Source organism: Heliangelus exortis, chromosome Z (genome assembly GCF_036169615.1).
Source record: "Heliangelus exortis chromosome Z, bHelExo1.hap1, whole genome shotgun sequence".
NCBI classification, from domain to species: Eukaryota; Metazoa; Chordata; class Aves; order Apodiformes; family Trochilidae; genus Heliangelus; species Heliangelus exortis.
Window position 1 is genome coordinate 1876136 of NC_092454.1, and position 16691 is coordinate 1892826.

A 16691-nucleotide genomic window follows, 5' to 3' on the forward strand; every position below is an offset into this window, starting at 1 on the left:
TGAGTGGTTGTCACTTCAGTGAGAAGGGTGTCCCCCACCTCAAACCCCCCCCCCCCAAAAAAAAAAGAGCTCGGCAAGAAAAAAAAGGGGCACACCGATAAAAGGGCAGGCCCGCAAACTTAAGGCATATTAGTGGGAAAACAAACAAGCAAAAAAAACCCCCACAAAAAATCCATGGACCCATCCCTGTCAATGAACGGCCTCCTAAATGCAGCCCCCCCCCGAGTGTAAAACCCCACAAATGAGACCCCCAGAAGCTGTAAAAGCAACCCCAACAAATGCCCAGGGATGCAAATGCAACCCCTAGAAATGCACAGTCCCAAAAATCCAACCCCCCCCAAATCTAAAGCCCTGCACCTGAAAGCCCCATCAATGCATGGTCCTGACAACACAACCCCCAAACCCCCAAAAGTAATCCCCATAATTGCAAAACCCCACAAATGAGGCCCCCAGAAGCTGAAAGCCCTGCAAATGGAACCCCAACAAATGCCCAGGGATGCAAATGCAACCCCTAGAAATGCACAGTCCCAAAAATCCAACCCCCCCAAATCTAAAGCCCTGTACCTGAAAGCCCCATCAATGCATGGTCCTGACAACACAACCCCCAAACCCCAAAAAGTAATCCCCATAATTGCAAAACCCCACAAATTAGGCCCCCAGAAGCTGAGAGCCCTGCAAAAGCAGCCCCAAAAAAGTGCCCATGGGTGCAAATGCAACCCCTAGAAATGCACAGTCATTGGGGTTTTTATACCAGTTATATCTTTCTCCCAAAAAAGAAGGGGCACAGAATATCAAATCTGCTGCAAAATACAAAATATTTGTGTTAAAGGAATGGGGTGTTTGGCAAAGTGCTGTGACAGGCTGCAGGATGATGGAGATTTGTGAAAACTGTTGTATTGTCACACCAAAAAGTCCCTGCTCACACCAAGGAGTCACTTCCACATCCTGAAGACCTCAGTGATGAAAAGCCATGTAAAAAAGCTGCTATATTTGTCATCTTTCCCTGAGAAGATGTAATTGAAGCTTCTTCACAGCAGGATTTGCTGAGTCTGTTGCAAAATTATCTATTTTTAGAGGTTTGGAAGCTTTCTGGATGGGGGATGAGAGCTTTGGTTCACCAGGGAGCACGTCCCATGCAGGCCTTGAGGACCACGGGGGAGAAATTCCAGCTGCTCAGAGGAAAATCCTCAATTTCAAGCAAATATTTTAAATTTCCTTCTGTTGGAAGGTTGGCTTTCAAGGCAGCCCATCACTGGAGCCACACACCATCACTGACCCTGGGCATTAAACATTTTTTCAAGGTGCAGCTGCCTTTCTGGGTGAAAAATTTGGGGTTTAAGAGAGGAGATGAAAGGGTGGTGGGAAATGGGGTGGGATCATTCCCCTCATTTCACAAGCAGGTGGGAACCAGCTGCAAATTCACCAAGGAAATCCCCAGCCATGAGGTGGCAGCTGGGCTGGGGGGGAGGTAGTTGAGTTGGGAGAGAATTCAGTCTGGAAGGACCTGAATTGGAATTATTGATCCTTCCAGTTGGACCTTGGAAATCACCCAGTCCAACCCTTAACCCAGCAGTGCCAAGGCCACTCCTGCCCCATGGCCCTCAGCACCACATCTCCATGGATTTGTGTCCCCTCCAGGAATGCTGGGGACTCCAGGCCCTGCCAACCCTTTCCAGGGAGAAATTGTTCCCCAGTTCCAACCTAAACCTCCCCTAAAGGGTCAGTGTAGGGTCAGGAGATGCCACCTGTCCCCATGGGGGTCCTGAGCTTGCTGTGCCACCCTGAGCTCTGCAGCCTCTGCACTTGGGTCTGGAGTGGCTCTGAGCACAGTTACACTTGGAGGGATCTCATCAGGGGCTGCAGAGAGTCACACAATCCTTGGGCTTGGAACAAAACCTTGGATATAATCAACTCCAACCCTTACCCCAGCCCTACCAAGGCCACCTCTAAACCCCAGGGCCCTCAGCACCAAATTCCTCAGATGAGGTTTTGTCCTCCCAAAGTCTGGAGGAAAATGCAAAGGGGAGGGGGAGATGAACAAACACCAGCTCAGCTTCTGCTGGGGTGGAACCATGATCAGGTGAGAGATGGAGAGGGGGATGGTGTGGAGAAAGCCTGAGTTGTCTTCCCAGTGATTTTAGAGAATTATTTTGGGTGGAAAGATTTAAAGATCATCAACTCCAACCCTTAACCCAGCCCTGCCAAGGCCACCACTGCCCCATGGCCCTCAGCACCACAGCTCCAGGGCTTGGAAATCCCTCCAGGAATGATGGGGACTCCAGCCCTGCCCTGGGCAGCCTGGGCCAGGCCCTGACAACCCTTGCCAGGGAGAAATTCTTCCCAAGCTCCAATCTAAACCTCCAGCTCAATTCCTCTTCTCCCATCCCTTCTTCCTTGGGAGCAGAGCCCGACCCCCCCTGGCTCCAACCTCCTCTCAGGGGGTTGCAGAGAGCCAGAAGCTCTCCCCTCAGCCTCCTTTGCTCCAGGATCAACACCCCCAGCTCCCTCAGCTGCTCCTGGGCAGACTTCTGCTCCAGACCCTTCCCCAGCTCCTTCTCTCTCTTTATTTCACACCCTGTCACCCAGTCAGGAGCTGGACCATGGATTTGAGACCCCTCCAGGAATGCTGGGGACTCCAGGCCCTGCCAACCCTTTCCAGGGAGAAATTGTTCCCCAGCTCCAACCTAAACCTCCCCTAAAGGGTCAGTGTAGGGTCAGGAGATGCCACCTGTCCCCATGGGGGTCCTGAGCTTGCTGTGCCACCCTGAGCTCTGCAGCCTCTGCACTTGGCTCTGGAGTGGCTCTGAGCACAGTTACACTTGGAGGGATCTCATCAGGGGCTGCAGAGAGTCACACAATCCTTGGGCTTGGAACAAAACCTTGGAGATAATCAACTCCAACCCTTAACCCAGCACTGCCAAGGCCACCCCTGCCCCATGGCCCTCAGCACCACATCTCCAGGGCTTGGAAATCCCTCCAGGAATGATGGGGACTCCAGCCCTGCCCTGGGCAGCCTGGGCCAGGCCCTGACAACCCTTGCCAGGGAGAAATTCTTCCCAAGCTCCAATCTAAACCTCCAGCTCAATTCCTCTTCTCCCATCCCTTCTTCCTTGGGAGCAGAGCCCGACCCCCCCTGGCTCCAACCTTCTCTCAGGGGGTTGCAGAGAGCCAGAAGCTCTCCCCTCAGCCTCCTTTGCTCCAAACTCAACATTCCAAAAGATCATCAACTCCAACCCTTACCCCAGCCCTACCAAGGCCACCTCTAAACCCCAGGGCCCTCAGCACCAAATTCCATATTCAACCTCAGATGAGGTTTTGTCCTCCCAAAGTCTGGAGGAAAATGCAAAGAGGAGGGGGAGATGAACAAACACCAGCTCAGCTTCTGCTGGGGTGGAACCATGATCAGGTGAGAGATGGAGAGGGGGATGGTGTGGAGAAAGCCTGAGTTGTCTTCCCAGTGATTTTAGAGGATCATTTTGGGTGGAAAGATTTAAAGATCATCAACTCCAACCCTTAACCCAGCACTGCCAAGGCCACCCCTGCCCCATGGCCCTCAGCACCACAGCTCCAGGGCTTGGAAATCCCTCCAGGAATGATGGGGACTCCAGCCCTGCCCTGGGCAGCCTGGGCCAGGCCCTGACAACCCTTGCCAGGGAGAAATTCTTCCCAAGCTCCAATCTAAACCTCCAGCTCAATTCCTCTTCTCCCATCCCTTCTTCCTTGGGAGCAGAGCCCGACCCCCCCTGGCTCCAACCTCCTCTCAGGGGGTTGCAGAGAGCCAGAAGCTCTCCCCTCAGCCTCCTTTGCTCCAGGATCAACACCCCCAGCTCCCTCAGCTGCTCCTCACAACTTCTCCAGAACCTTCCCTTTGTGCTCCAGACCCTTCCCCAGCTCTGTTGCTGTCTGTTGCTGGTTTGGGCCAGGATAAAGGTGATTTTCTTTTTGCTATCAGCTCAGTCTCTTGTAAGCAGCTGCACTTGCTGAAATTAACAACAAGTTTCTCAGACAGTGTGTGCTTCTGGGACCGATAACACTGATGTTTATAGTTACTGCCAGAGCCTGGTGTGCAGAGCCAAGGCCACTGCTCAGCTCTGAGGAACATTTTACCCTCCAGAAGGGATAAAGAGGTCCCACCCGCAGCCTCCTTTGGGGAGGAAGGGACAAGGCAGATACCAGAATTGCCCAAACAGAGGATTCCATCCCATACACCTCATCCTCAGGATAAATTGGAAGGATCACAAGAGTCAAGCCATGCTTCCAGCTTCCAGCTGCCTGCCCTTCCTGCCTTTCCTGCTTCCCTCCCTTCACCCGGCATCCTGGGAGGATTCCATCCCTTCCTCAGCCTCTGCTCCTGATCCATTCCAGCCTGGATCTGTGTGTTCCTGCCTCCAGCTCCCAACTTCTCCCAGGATTCCAGCCTGGACTTTCCCAGGGCTGCCCTGCAGCCTCTGTGGTGACGTGAGAGCTATTGGGAGAAAGAGGGGAAGGAACGTGGTATCAATTTCCCTGTATATTTGTATCTATTTAGTAATTTTTCCTATTTATCATTCCTGTTTCATTAAAGTTGTGTAGTTTAGCTTCCAACCCATCAGTCTCTCTCCCTTATTCCCTCTCCTTTCTTTATCAGGGAGGAGAGAGATTAATAGAGAGCATCTGTCACTCGGTTTAATTGCCAGGCCAGTGTTAAACCCTGACAGTTGCCCTGACACAAGCCAGGATGCTGGTGGCCACCTGGGCACACCCTGACTCCTCTTCTGTCACCCCCAGCTCCTTTCCCTCTGGGCACCTCCCAGCCCCAAGCCTGGAGCACTGCCTGGGGTTGGTGTCACCCAAGTGCAGGACCCAACACTTGGCCTGGTTGAACCTCACCCAAGTGACCTCAGCCCCTTGTCCCAGCCTGGCCAAGGTCCCTCTGCAGAGTTTGCCAAGCCCCAGGCAGAACAACCCTGCCCAGCTTGGTGCCAGCTGCAACATCCCTGAGAGTCCACTCCACCCCTTCATCCCTATCACTGAGCTGAACCAGGACTGGTCCCAGCACCCTGGGGAACACCACTAGGGACAGGCCACCAGCTGTCACCACCAGTCTCCAGTGTCCCCAGCTCAGCTCAGTGCCCAGGAGCCTCCCTGCATGGTGGCTGCTGGGGACACGTGATGAATCTTGAGGAAAAGACTGACCTGGAGATGAGAGGGATTGTGGTGCTTCACCAGGGAAATGCTGAGCTTCTTGCTGCCTCATATTAATCCAACAAAAACAGCTCCAACAAGAATTATTCTTGGGAAAGGACTTCATCAGCCATTAAGTCAAACTTTAAAAGACTGCAGGGTGTCCAGAAAAATGGTAAATTTCCAACCACCTCAACTCCTTTAACTCCATTTTTCAAGGATTGAATGCTGGTATGAGCAGCATCCATTTCAGATCATAGAATCCCAGAATCCCAGAATTAGCTGGGTTGGAAGGGACCTCAGAGCTCCTCAAGTCCAAGCCTTGCTCCACTCCCCCCGTGGTTCCCAGCCCATGGCACTGAGTGCCACATCCAGGCTCTTTGGAAATATCTCCAGGGCTGGAGAATCCACCCCTTCCCTGGGCAGCCCATTCCAAGGTCTGAGCACCCTCTGGGGAAAGAAATTCTTTCTCATGGCCAACCTAAAGCTCCCCTGGCACAACTTGAGACCTCTTGTGCCCTCTTGTCTTGCTGAGAGTTGCCTGGGAAAAGAGCCCAACCCCCCCCTGGCTCCAACCTCCTTTCAGGGAGTTGGAGAGAGTGATGAGGTCTCCCCTGAGCCTCCTCTTCTCCAGCCTCAACACCCCCAGCTCCCTCAGCCCTTCCTCCCAGGAATTCTGCTGGATCCCTTCCCAGCCTCCTTGCTCTTCTCTGGACCTGCTCCAGCACCTCAATCTCCTTCCTGAGCTGAGGGGCCCAGAACTGGACCCAGGACTCAAGCTGTGGCCTCCCCAGGGCTGAGCACAGGGGCAGAATCCCTTCCCTGGACCTGCTGGCCACGCTGTTCCTGAGCCAGCCCAGGATGCCATTGGCCTTCTTGGCCACCTGGGCAGATGTTGTGGTTTAGCATCTGTCCCCCTTCCTCTTCTCCAAAATGTTCATTTCATCACATTTCTGCAGCTCATTCTGCTTCAAGATCCTGATCAATATGTTTTTATTATTAATAAAAAATACATTAAGCTGTTGGAGTCACTTTGTGCCAAACCACCATGTCAGTGAGACCTGCATTAGCCCCACCACCTTGCCAGAAATGAGATTCCTAGAATCAAGCCACCCAAGGTAAATAATTAATCACCTTTTCCTTATAAATGAACATAATTCAGGAGGAGGAAATTATTTTAAAAGTCTGTTTAAAAAAATCAAAACGCTCCCAAATGCAGATCATGCTTCTCCTGCTTTGACACAGAATCCCATCATGGACCACGGGGAGTGGTTGATACCAAGAGCAGAACCACCTCTAGCATCAAGAATCCCTTTCCCAGCTGGATTTAGAGCTCTCCATCCTCATCCCAGAGCAGCTCATCACCTCGTTTTGCAAGCTGGTGGAGAAGGCAGCAGCAGGAAGATTTACTTGGATCAGCACTCACCCATTCCCTGAGCAGCTCCATGGACAATGCAGGAACATCTCAGCTCTTACAAAACTCTTCACGACTGATCTCCTCCCTCCTCCTCTTTCCCATCACATAAAAAGCTTCTCTTGCAGTTTATCAAGAGCTTGCACCAGCTAAAAAAAGGAACTAAACTTAGAGGAACTCTTCCAGGAAAGCAGAAGAATTTTTAGAGTAAGTTATTCAAAGCTAAAAAAGAAATAAATCTTCATTTACATCCTCAGAATTTGTTCAAACATCCTCTGGGTCCCCCCAGGACCAGCCCAGAATCCTTTACCTGCTGGCAGACAAAATACCCTCAGGCAAATACATTTTAATATAAAGGAATTTTATATTAAAAATATAAATAGGTTCTTTGCTCATTAACCAATTAATGGAAAGATAAACTCATTGAGAAAACAGGGGATTTATGGTCCCAATTTTTCTGTCCTTACCAGCATCCATGTTCCCATTAATTTCATTCCTGGGATGAAATCTCCCTGGCAGTCAGATTTATGAAGTCATTTGGTATCCAGACTCAAAAGAGGGGACCATGAGAAGCAAAGACACATGGGTCTGCTAAGAGAGAGACCACTCCAGCCCGACTACACCTTGTAAAATATATTAAATTGAAAATACAGGAATTTCCCCTCACACTCAGTGTACCCTCCTTCACCAACATAACAAAAAAAACCCCAAAAAATGGTTTTTAAAATGCCTGTTCAGCTGCCCTTCCATACAGACCAGGCAACCTGCAGCTTTGCTTCTCAGCTTAGATGAAATTAGCATTTCCTCAGAAACTGACATTAAAAAAAAAAAAAAAAATGCACTACCACATCAATTCTGTGCAACAAAGTCCCCAAACCTAATACTTGAAGAGGGCCTGATGCTTCCTTTGATAATGGCATTGATTGCTCCCCCTTCTTTATCCCAATTGATCTGCTCATATGTAGGATTTTGATCCTACAACATATTCAGGTTTTAGAACCTAAAACACATTCAGGGTTTAGAACCTAAAACAGATTCAGGGTTTAGAGCCTAAAATATACTTAGAGTTACAATCCTAAAACATATTCAGGGTTTAGATCCTAAAACATTCAGGGTTCAAAGGTAGATTTTTCATCCTAAAAAATACTCATGGCTTAGAACCAAAGACATATTTAGGGTTTATATCCTAAAACATTTAAAACCTAAACATATTAAAAAATATTTAAATATTAATATTAAACATACTAAAACTATTAAAACATATTAAAATCTAAAACATATTTGGCTTTAGATCTTAAAACATAATTTAGAGTTAAGATCCTAAGACATACTTAAGGTTTAGATCCTAAGACATATTCAGGGTTTAGATCCTAAGACATTCAAGGTTCATCTGTAGAATTTTGCTCCTAAAAAAATACTCATGGTTTAGAACCTAAACCAAATTTAGGGCTTAGAACCTAAAACATATTTAGGGTTTAAATCCTAAGCCATATTCAGGGTTCAAATGTAGAATTTTGACCCTAAAAAATACTCATGGTTTAGAACCTAAAGCATATTTAGTGTTTAGAGCTCAAAACATATTTAAGGTTTAAAACCTAAAACCTATTTGGTTTTAGATCCTAAGACACATTTGGGGTTTAGACTGTAATACATTCAGGGTTCATGTGTAGGATTTTGATCCTGAAGAATACTCATGGTTAAGAACCTAAGCCCAGTTTAGGGTTTAGAACCTAAAGTATATTAGGGTTTAGATCCTAAGACATTCAGGACTCAAAGGTAGATTTTTTGATCCTAAAAAGCACTCATGCTTTAGAACCTAAAACAAATTTAGGGCTTAGGACCTAAAACATATTTAGGGTTTAGATCCTAAGCCATATTCAGGGTTCAAATGTAGAATTTTGATCCTAAAAAGCACTCATGGTTTAGAACCTAAAACAGAGTTAGGGCTTAGAGTCTAAAACATATTCAGGGTTTAGAACCTAAGACATAATCAGGGTTTATATGTAGAATTTTGCTCCTAAAAAACACTCATAGTTTAGAACCTAAAACATATTTGGTTTTAGATCCTAAACCACATTTAGAATTAAGATCCTAAGACAAATTTAAGGGTTAGATCCTAAGACACTCAGGGTTCATATGTATTATCCTGATCCTAAAAAGTACTCATGGTTCAGAACATAAAACAAATTTATCATTTAGAAGCTAAAATATATTTAGGGTTAAGATCCTAAGACATATTCAGGGTTCATATGTAGAATTTTGATCCTAAAAACCACTCATGCTTTAGAACCTAAAACATATTCAAGGTTTAGATCCTAAAACATTCAGGGTTCAAAGGTAGATTTTTGATCCTAAAAAATACTCATGGCTTAGAACCAAAGACATATTTAGGGTTTATATCCTAAAACATTTAAAACCTAAACATATTAAAAAATATTTAAATATTAATATTAAACATACTAAAACATATTAAAACATATTAAAATCTAAAACATATTTGGCTTTAGATCTTAAAACATAATTTAGAGTTAAGATCCTAAGACATACTTAAGGTTTAGATCCTAAGACATATTCAGGGTTTAAATCCTAAGCCATATTCAGGGTTCAAATGTAGAATTTTGACCCTAAAAAATACTCATGGTTTAGAACCTAAACCAAATTTAGGGCTTAGAACCTAAAACATATTTCAGGTTTAGATCCTAAGCCATATTCAGGATTCAAATGCAGAATTTTGATCCTAAAAAATACAAATGGTTTAGAACCTAAAACATATTTAGTGCTTAGAAGCTGAAACATATTTAGGATTTAGATCCTCAGCCATCTCTAGGTTGTAGCTGTGTGATAGGATTGCCCTGTTAAAAAGGGGGCTCCCAAGCAGCTCCCCTTCTCTGGCTGACCACTTGTGCACCCTTCCTGTTCTATCACCTCAATAATCCAGCCAAAAATTATCCCAGAGACCATTATTTTGGAGGCTAGGAAGCACCAGAGGTTGTTCATCCCAGCTGGAACACAGGGAGGTTCCCTCCATCCTGGGAGCCCACACCATGGCTCCACCTCCCCACACCCTCATTTGGATGGGAACTGAAGAGATCCTGGAATTCTCAGCAATTAACTAACCACACCAATGCAAAAAAAAAAAAAAATAAAACCAAAAAAGTATTTCCCATCAGGATGCAGGAGGTGGGGAAGAGCTGAAGAGGTGGGCACACACATTGCAGGTGGTTTTAAGGTCCCTTATTTTGTTTTTGCCATCCTCTGGTTTGCAGCTGGTAGCTGGGGAATTTCCAGAGCAGCTGGAAGTTGTTCCCAAAACTCTGGATCTCAGCTGGGAATGGGTTAGAATTAGGAATCTGTTGGTTGTTCCAGGGTGAGAGAAAAGGCAGCAGAGCAGGTGAGGACAACAAAGTTGCTCCTTTACTGTAGGAAACTGGATAGGTGGTGGCTGCTCAGCTCCTGCCACCAAGTTGTCTGCACCTGGCGTCAGTTTTTTAAAACAGAAAAAAAAAAAACCAATTTATGGCAGGAAAAGCACATGCAAGCTGCATGATCTGGAGACTCTGCCCTCTTCACATCATGTGTAAGACAGAAGTCAGAGAGCAGTGAGTTTTTACCCCACAAACTATGTTCTTTTAAGCCTGCAACACTTCCCAATGTAATTTTTTAAGAAATCAAAGACTTTCTGTGTATTTGGAGTGCATTTAAAGCATGAAGCCTCACCACTGGGGTAATTCAAGCTGGAGTTACTGTAAGGGCAGGTAAGAAAGTTTGTTGGAAGGGTTGGGACAAGAGATCCAATTCCATTTGAGCCTTTTACTTAAGACAGCAGGAAATCCCACTCTGATTTTACTCCTTTGAAGGCTGTTGCTTAATTACAGCCCAGCAGAGTGAAGAAAACAGAGCACAGAAAAATTACCTCCAGGATTTAACTTCTTCATCTCAGCAGCTGAGTCAGGGTGAGGATAAGCAGAGCACCAGCTCCAACAGAGTCTACAAAGTCCTCAACTGGTATTTCTACGAACACAAACACACTTTGTCTTTGAAAAGACACTTGAAGGAACACTTCAGGAAAAAAGGCAACTTCTCATCAGCCCAAAAGATGGCCAAGAACATACTCCCAAAACCTTCCTGCTGCAGGGAACAGGGATGCAAATTCAGGGCTCACACTGGAAAGCTTTAAATGAATCAGACTGTTAAGATCCTTCACTTTTGAAAGGAAGCCTAAACTGTTTTTATTTATGACAAGAATTCATAGGCAAAGGGTGAATAATAAGAGCTCCTCAGCTTGATCATAGCAACGCCCCCAGTTACAAACACTTGGCAGAGCTATAAATAACTTTATTAGTTGCAGTGTAATGGTCCCCTCACATAGCAATCAGGTAACAGTTACAAAATCCTGTGTATAAGCTGGAAATAGATGTTCTTCAAAAGCCTGCAGCTGGCAAGGCACCTCAGAACCTGGTGCACAACCCAAGATTTGCCCCACAAACCTTCCTGAGGGCTGCATTAAGGCAGAAGATCCAGTGCTCTGCTCTGGGAATCAGTGGGAATCTAGGAATCAGAGGAAAACCCCCTGGGCCAGCTGGTTGGTTTCTGGGGAGGCTGGGTGCCCACCAAAACCACCACTGAAGAATTGATTCCAACTTTCAGATGTCTGAGTATCCTTTCTTCTTGCTTTGCTGACTGTACCTGCCACTCTCTCTGGTTTGCAGCAATTCTCTGCCTGCCAAAGAGGAGAACTGAGTGGATACCAGAAACCCCACCATTATTTTTTCCTGCTCTCCAACACCCTCCCCCCTTTTCTGTCTTTACACAGCACTTGCTAAGGCTGCTGCTTTTATTTCTTCATGGGGATCTCCATGGTCATGAAATCCTCAGCCAGCACAACCTCTGGACCACCCAACACTGCCTCTGCCTGCCTCTTCAGCTGGGTGATGTCCAGATCCCCCTCCCCTCTCTGTGCAGCTGGTTTGTACCTCTGGCTGAAATGAGTCAGAACCAGTTGCTTCACTTCACACAACCTTGCAAAACCTGAGGCCATTCTGGGAGTGCTGTGACCACGTTCTCTGGCCTTCTCCTCTTGGGAATCATCCAAGGTGGCTTCGTGTATCAGGACATCTGCTCTCCAGCAAAGCTTCCGGGCTGCATCTCCAACCACCCCTGAACAATCCCCCAAAATGCAGATTTTTCTCCCAGGTACAGGGTCTTCCAAGACGTCAGAAGGAGAAATTGTGACTCCACTTTCTAGAACAACTGCAGTTCCATTCTTCAGCTTCCCATATAAAGGACCTGGTTGAAGTCCTGATAAAATAAAAGCCAGAGACCCCATAAGTATTATGATGCTAGGTTAAAAAAACCAGCAAACCCAAACCTCAATATAAGCAGCAATTGCTGTTTCACATCCTTCATACAAATAAAGAGCTTGCAATGATAGCAGGAAGTGTGTTTGAAGAAAATCTATATTCTTCAGATTAAAGACAATAAAGTCAGGCACATCCACTGGGCCTACATTTCCCCCAAAAGCCACACCATGCTTTTTAAACTTCAAAATCTGAACTTTTTTTCTCTTCCCAGGATGAGAATGCTCTGCCCCAGTGTCATACACCAGTGGGATGAAGTATTAAAATGTCTTCCCCAAAGTCACATTTAAAAGTCATCTACAAGCTTAAAGTCATTCACAAGGAGTCCCATGGACAAGACAAGGGGCAATGGGCACAAGAGGTTTTAATTCATAAGAGGAAGATTTTTTTCCCCCTGAGGACAGTCAGACATTGGAATGGTCTCCCAAGAAAAGTGGTGGATTTCCCCACTTTGGAAAGTTTGATGTCTCAGCTCAGTGGGGTGCTGAGACATCTCAGATAAACAATAATATTAGAAGGGTTGGACCAGATGGTCCTTGAGGTCCCTTCCAGCCTGAGATTCTATGATTCTAGGCAAAGGAGAATCAAATTCAAACGGATTGCAGAGGGAAACAGCAGCTCTAATTTGCTGAACACCTAGAAGGGTGGTGCTGAGAAGATCTCAGCTGCTTGTGAACCCCAATTTGTTACGTCTGCCGAGCACCAGAGTCACAGCTCAGCTTGAACCCATGCATTTAGACATTAAAAAAAAATTAGAAAGAGAAAAAAAGAAGCCAAAGTAGTTACCAAGGTCTTTCAGTTTCTGTACATTGAGTTTACCAGGCCGGGGCTTCTCTTCCACCACAAAGCCAAAGGAAGGAATTCTGTGAAACAGGCGGAAAGCTTTCACAACCAGCTGCTCATCCTCAACCAGCAGGTAAGAGTTCTCTGCTGGATCCAGGTAGAGAATTCTCCTTTGTGCTCCTTGGGGAGATCCCTCATCTCTGTCCAAGTCAGAAAACTCTTTAAATTCTTCAGCAGGGCACTGGTCTCGTGTAGGTACCAGCTCGTGAACGCAGTAGGGAAAGAGGAGCTGGGAATGGGAGAGCTCCATGCTCCTCCAGATGAAATTCCCCAGTCCCAACGGGCCATAAACATCAATTTTTGGTGGTTTGGTTGGGTCAGGGTTGCTTTGGAGGCTGAGGGTACACAGCAGGCCAGGGAGGCCAAAAAAGTGGTCACCGTGCAGATGAGTTATGAAAATCTTGGTAATTCTGCCTATTGATTAGAAGGCCAGGAAAAGGAAAACAAACCAGAACAAGACAAACAAATAAATGAACACCCAAACAACTGGGAAATCAGAAGCAGAGAATAAAGGAGGAGGGAAATTCAACTAAAAACTGTGTTTAAGGGATAAATCCCAAACCACAAAGCATTGTTATTTTTCCACGGTAGTGATAGGTTTGCTCACAGGGATTATTTTGGCTTGAATCATCAAGAAAAGCCTGAAAGAGAGGGAAGTTTTAGGTGCTGCTAAGCAAAACATGCTACAAGGATGAAACTGAATTGACTGGTGGTGTCTGCCACATTAAAATGCAAAGAAGTGCTGGAAAGTGCTTGTGCTTTCATACTTTACATGGAAACTGTGAACTAATAAGAAAAATAAAATTCATGTTGCTCCCTGGTTTGGATCTAGAACATGAAATGAACATAATTATTAAAAAAAAAAAGCACCCAGTTTTGATTTCAAGGCTTCTTAAAAAAACCCCACAGTTCCTGACTAGTTTGTTCTGAATGGATAAAAAGCTGAACTAAAAAGATCTGAACTTTTTTTTTTCTTTTTTGCATCTGAGTTTGTCTCATTCCAGCTCTCAGACACTGAGCCCTGCCCTTGCTGGATTTAAAAAGCCCAGAATTTTCTCTCACTACAGACATATGGACTTTAACCAGGCTGCCTCAGTCTCCTACCTCAGTGAACTGAGTTCCCAGCTCCTCGTGGAAGGGCATTTTCTGCAGCATCTGTTAGTCCAAATAGGAAACACAGAATCTCTTTGTTTTGACTGAAGAACAGTTTAGTAAAAATCACTAAATTTCATCTGATCATTTGGTGATCAAAACCCCCAAGAGTTTCAGGTTTTGGAGGAGCAGGAGGTTGGCTTTCTGTTTATAATTCCATCTTTACAACTTGAGACTCAGCAGCAGATTGCAAAAGCACAGCAACTGAAGGCAAACCTGGTTTCTCCTTTATTTGCCAAAATATTACCCCTGAGACACACAACTTTACATGAAAACAAAAGCACATTATTTATTGACAAGGAGACTCACAGCAGGTATTGTCTAGAGCTTTCTTCAGGCAAACACAACCCCCCCCATCTGAAAAAGCTGGTTTGTGGTGCCCGTTTGAAATCACAAAGCCCAAGAAATCAAACCTGGAGAGAGTTTGGTTCCCTAATGCAATTCTTTTCCCAAAGGGCAACCAAGGATCACTGCTCAGCAGGTTCAGCAGCTGCCACCCTCAGACACTCGTGGCTGTTTAGCGTGTATTCAAATATCACCGGGACAAGGGATTTGGTTTAGATCTCATGAAACCTCTCCCCTTCCCTCACCAAAACACCTCCCAGCAGCACAAACCTGCTCTGAGGTGGCTCCTCATGAGCTGGGTCTGGGTTCCCTCTCCACAGTCAAAGAGCCAGCACTCCCCTTCCCTGCGGAGCACCAGCGCCGAGGCTCCTCTGCTTGGAGAGGGGTAGGCTGAGCCTGTGCCAAGGAAAGTGATGTCCATTGACATCTTAAATACGTTGCTGGCCCACCTGAAAGAGAGATTTTTCAGCTGTTGAACTCCTGTATGCATGCTGGGAAAGAGTGTTTTTTGCTTGAAGGCAGCCTGTGTGCTTCAGCGTGAGGTCAAGTGTCCCTTCCCTTAAAAAAAATACCAATAAAAACTTCCCAGAGTAGGATATGACTTTCAGACAATCTAATATACACATTTATTTCCTTTTGATGTCACTGGAAGGCTGCAAACATATAGCCCAAATGTTAAGTTCTTTGTTCCATTTCCTACAGAAACAGGCCTATTCAGCTGGAAATGTTCTCATCTTCAAACCCACTTCAATTTTCTTCTTCCCTTGATTTAAACTTTAAAATTTTCTACACATTTTTTTCTATCTAAAAGCCTTTTCAGGATGACTAACACCAAACAGCCACTGCTGACACCTGAAACACCATTCCTGGCCATCAGGAGCAGAATTTGCTTCCCTCTAAACAACTTCAGAGACCTGCAAGAGGCAGAAGTGACTGGATTTAGAACCAGTGAATCATTAAGGTTGGAAAGGACTTTTAAGATCATCAACCCAACACCACCAGGCAACTAAACTCAAGTGCTACATCCACACGTTTGGGACAACAGCCAAGTTTCTCTTCGCCTTTTTAATAGCATCTTTGAAAGTGACTGATGTTTGACTTCTGGTGCTTGGTGACAAATTAAACACCAGCAAACCTTCAGGAAGAAGCTGTGTGACAGATGAGGGGACACCTATAGCAGCAGAAGGAACTCTATCACCATACCCTAAGTGCTGATGTACCCAACATATCCAGACAAGGAGCCTGGACAGCCTGCAGGAGCAGGACAATTTTTGGGAAGCTGGTGAGGTGCAGGACAATTTTTGGGAAGCTGGTGAGGTGCAGGACAACCTTTGGGAAGCTGGTGAGGAGCTGGACAAGCTTTGGGAAGTTGGTGAGGAGCAGAACTCTGACCTGCACCTCTCGGATGCTGTCCCACCCTAGGGTTTGGGTGCTTTCTCCAGCCTCAGTCTTCCCAGACTTGGTTCCTACCTCGTTTTCAGCTGGATTCCCACCTCCTGTCACTACTCCATGTGTTTCAACAGCTTCAGATACCTTTTGAGAGAGGAGAAAAAAAAAAAAAAAAAAAAAAGTTACCATTTTTCTCAGACTTTGCTTTTGGAGGAGCCAACAGAGCTCTCCGGAGGGAAGCAGCCCGGGCGCAAGATCACCTCACCTCAGGGAGAGGTGTGGGGGGGAAGGATCGGTGCCCATCACGCCCCAAAAAAAGCAGAAATAAACATTTCGCCCCCTTATCCTCAGCCTACAAGCAGATTAACCAACCCTCAGCTGAACTGGATTTGTGCCGGGGCTGGGAAGAGGCTGTAGGGCGTTCCGGAGCCCTCCCGCCGCGGGCAGGGGATGGCGGAGCTGTCAGGAAACGCGCAACGCGCAGGCTCGGACCCGGCACAACCTCCGCCTCCTCCTTCTCCCCCTCCTCTTCCACCTCCTTTTCCTCCTCCTCCTCTGCCTTCTCCTCTTCCTCTTCCTCCCCCGGGAGGCGGTGCCGGTACCCCGGCCCAGTTCCCGGCCCCACGGGAAGGGCGGTTCCGATAGCTGTGGGGCAGCGGGGCAGCCTAAGGGGGCCCCGTCCGCCATGGGAGGGAGGGCAGAAGCCGCCGTCCGCTCCCCGTGTTTTATCGCTGGGACAGGAGGTCCCCAAGGCTCTTCCTAAAGAATCCCTGGTAGGTTTGGGTTGGGACCTTACAATCCATCCAGTCCCATGGGCAGGGACACCTCCCACCAGCCCAGGTTGCTCCAAGCCCCATCCTACCTGACCTGAGACACTGCCAGGGATGGGGCAGCCACAGCTTCTCTGGGCATCCTGGAGCTCAGCACCCTCACCCCAAAGAATTTCTGCTTAATATCTCCCCTCAATCCCCCCTTTTCCAGTTTAAAGCCATCACCCCGCCTCCTATCACTCCATCCCCTTATAAAAA

The 16691-nt window shown here is 46.6% G+C and overlaps 1 protein-coding gene across 1 annotated transcript; it reads right to left on the reverse strand.

Moving 5' to 3' along the window:
• Positions 1–10776: 10776 nt before the first annotated feature.
• LOC139789677 (zinc phosphodiesterase ELAC protein 1-like) lies at positions 10777–16175 on the reverse strand. Its single transcript, XM_071730665.1, has 5 exons — positions 15929–16175; positions 15745–15807; positions 14545–14723; positions 12721–13191; positions 10777–11875 (listed from the first exon to the last, which is right to left on the reverse strand). The coding sequence occupies exons 3-5, from the start codon at positions 14699–14701 to the stop codon at positions 11412–11414; spliced, it is 1092 nt and encodes a 363-aa protein (XP_071586766.1). The 5' UTR covers positions 14702–14723; positions 15745–15807; positions 15929–16175; the 3' UTR covers positions 10777–11411.
• Between the last annotated feature and the right edge of the window lie 516 nt (positions 16176–16691).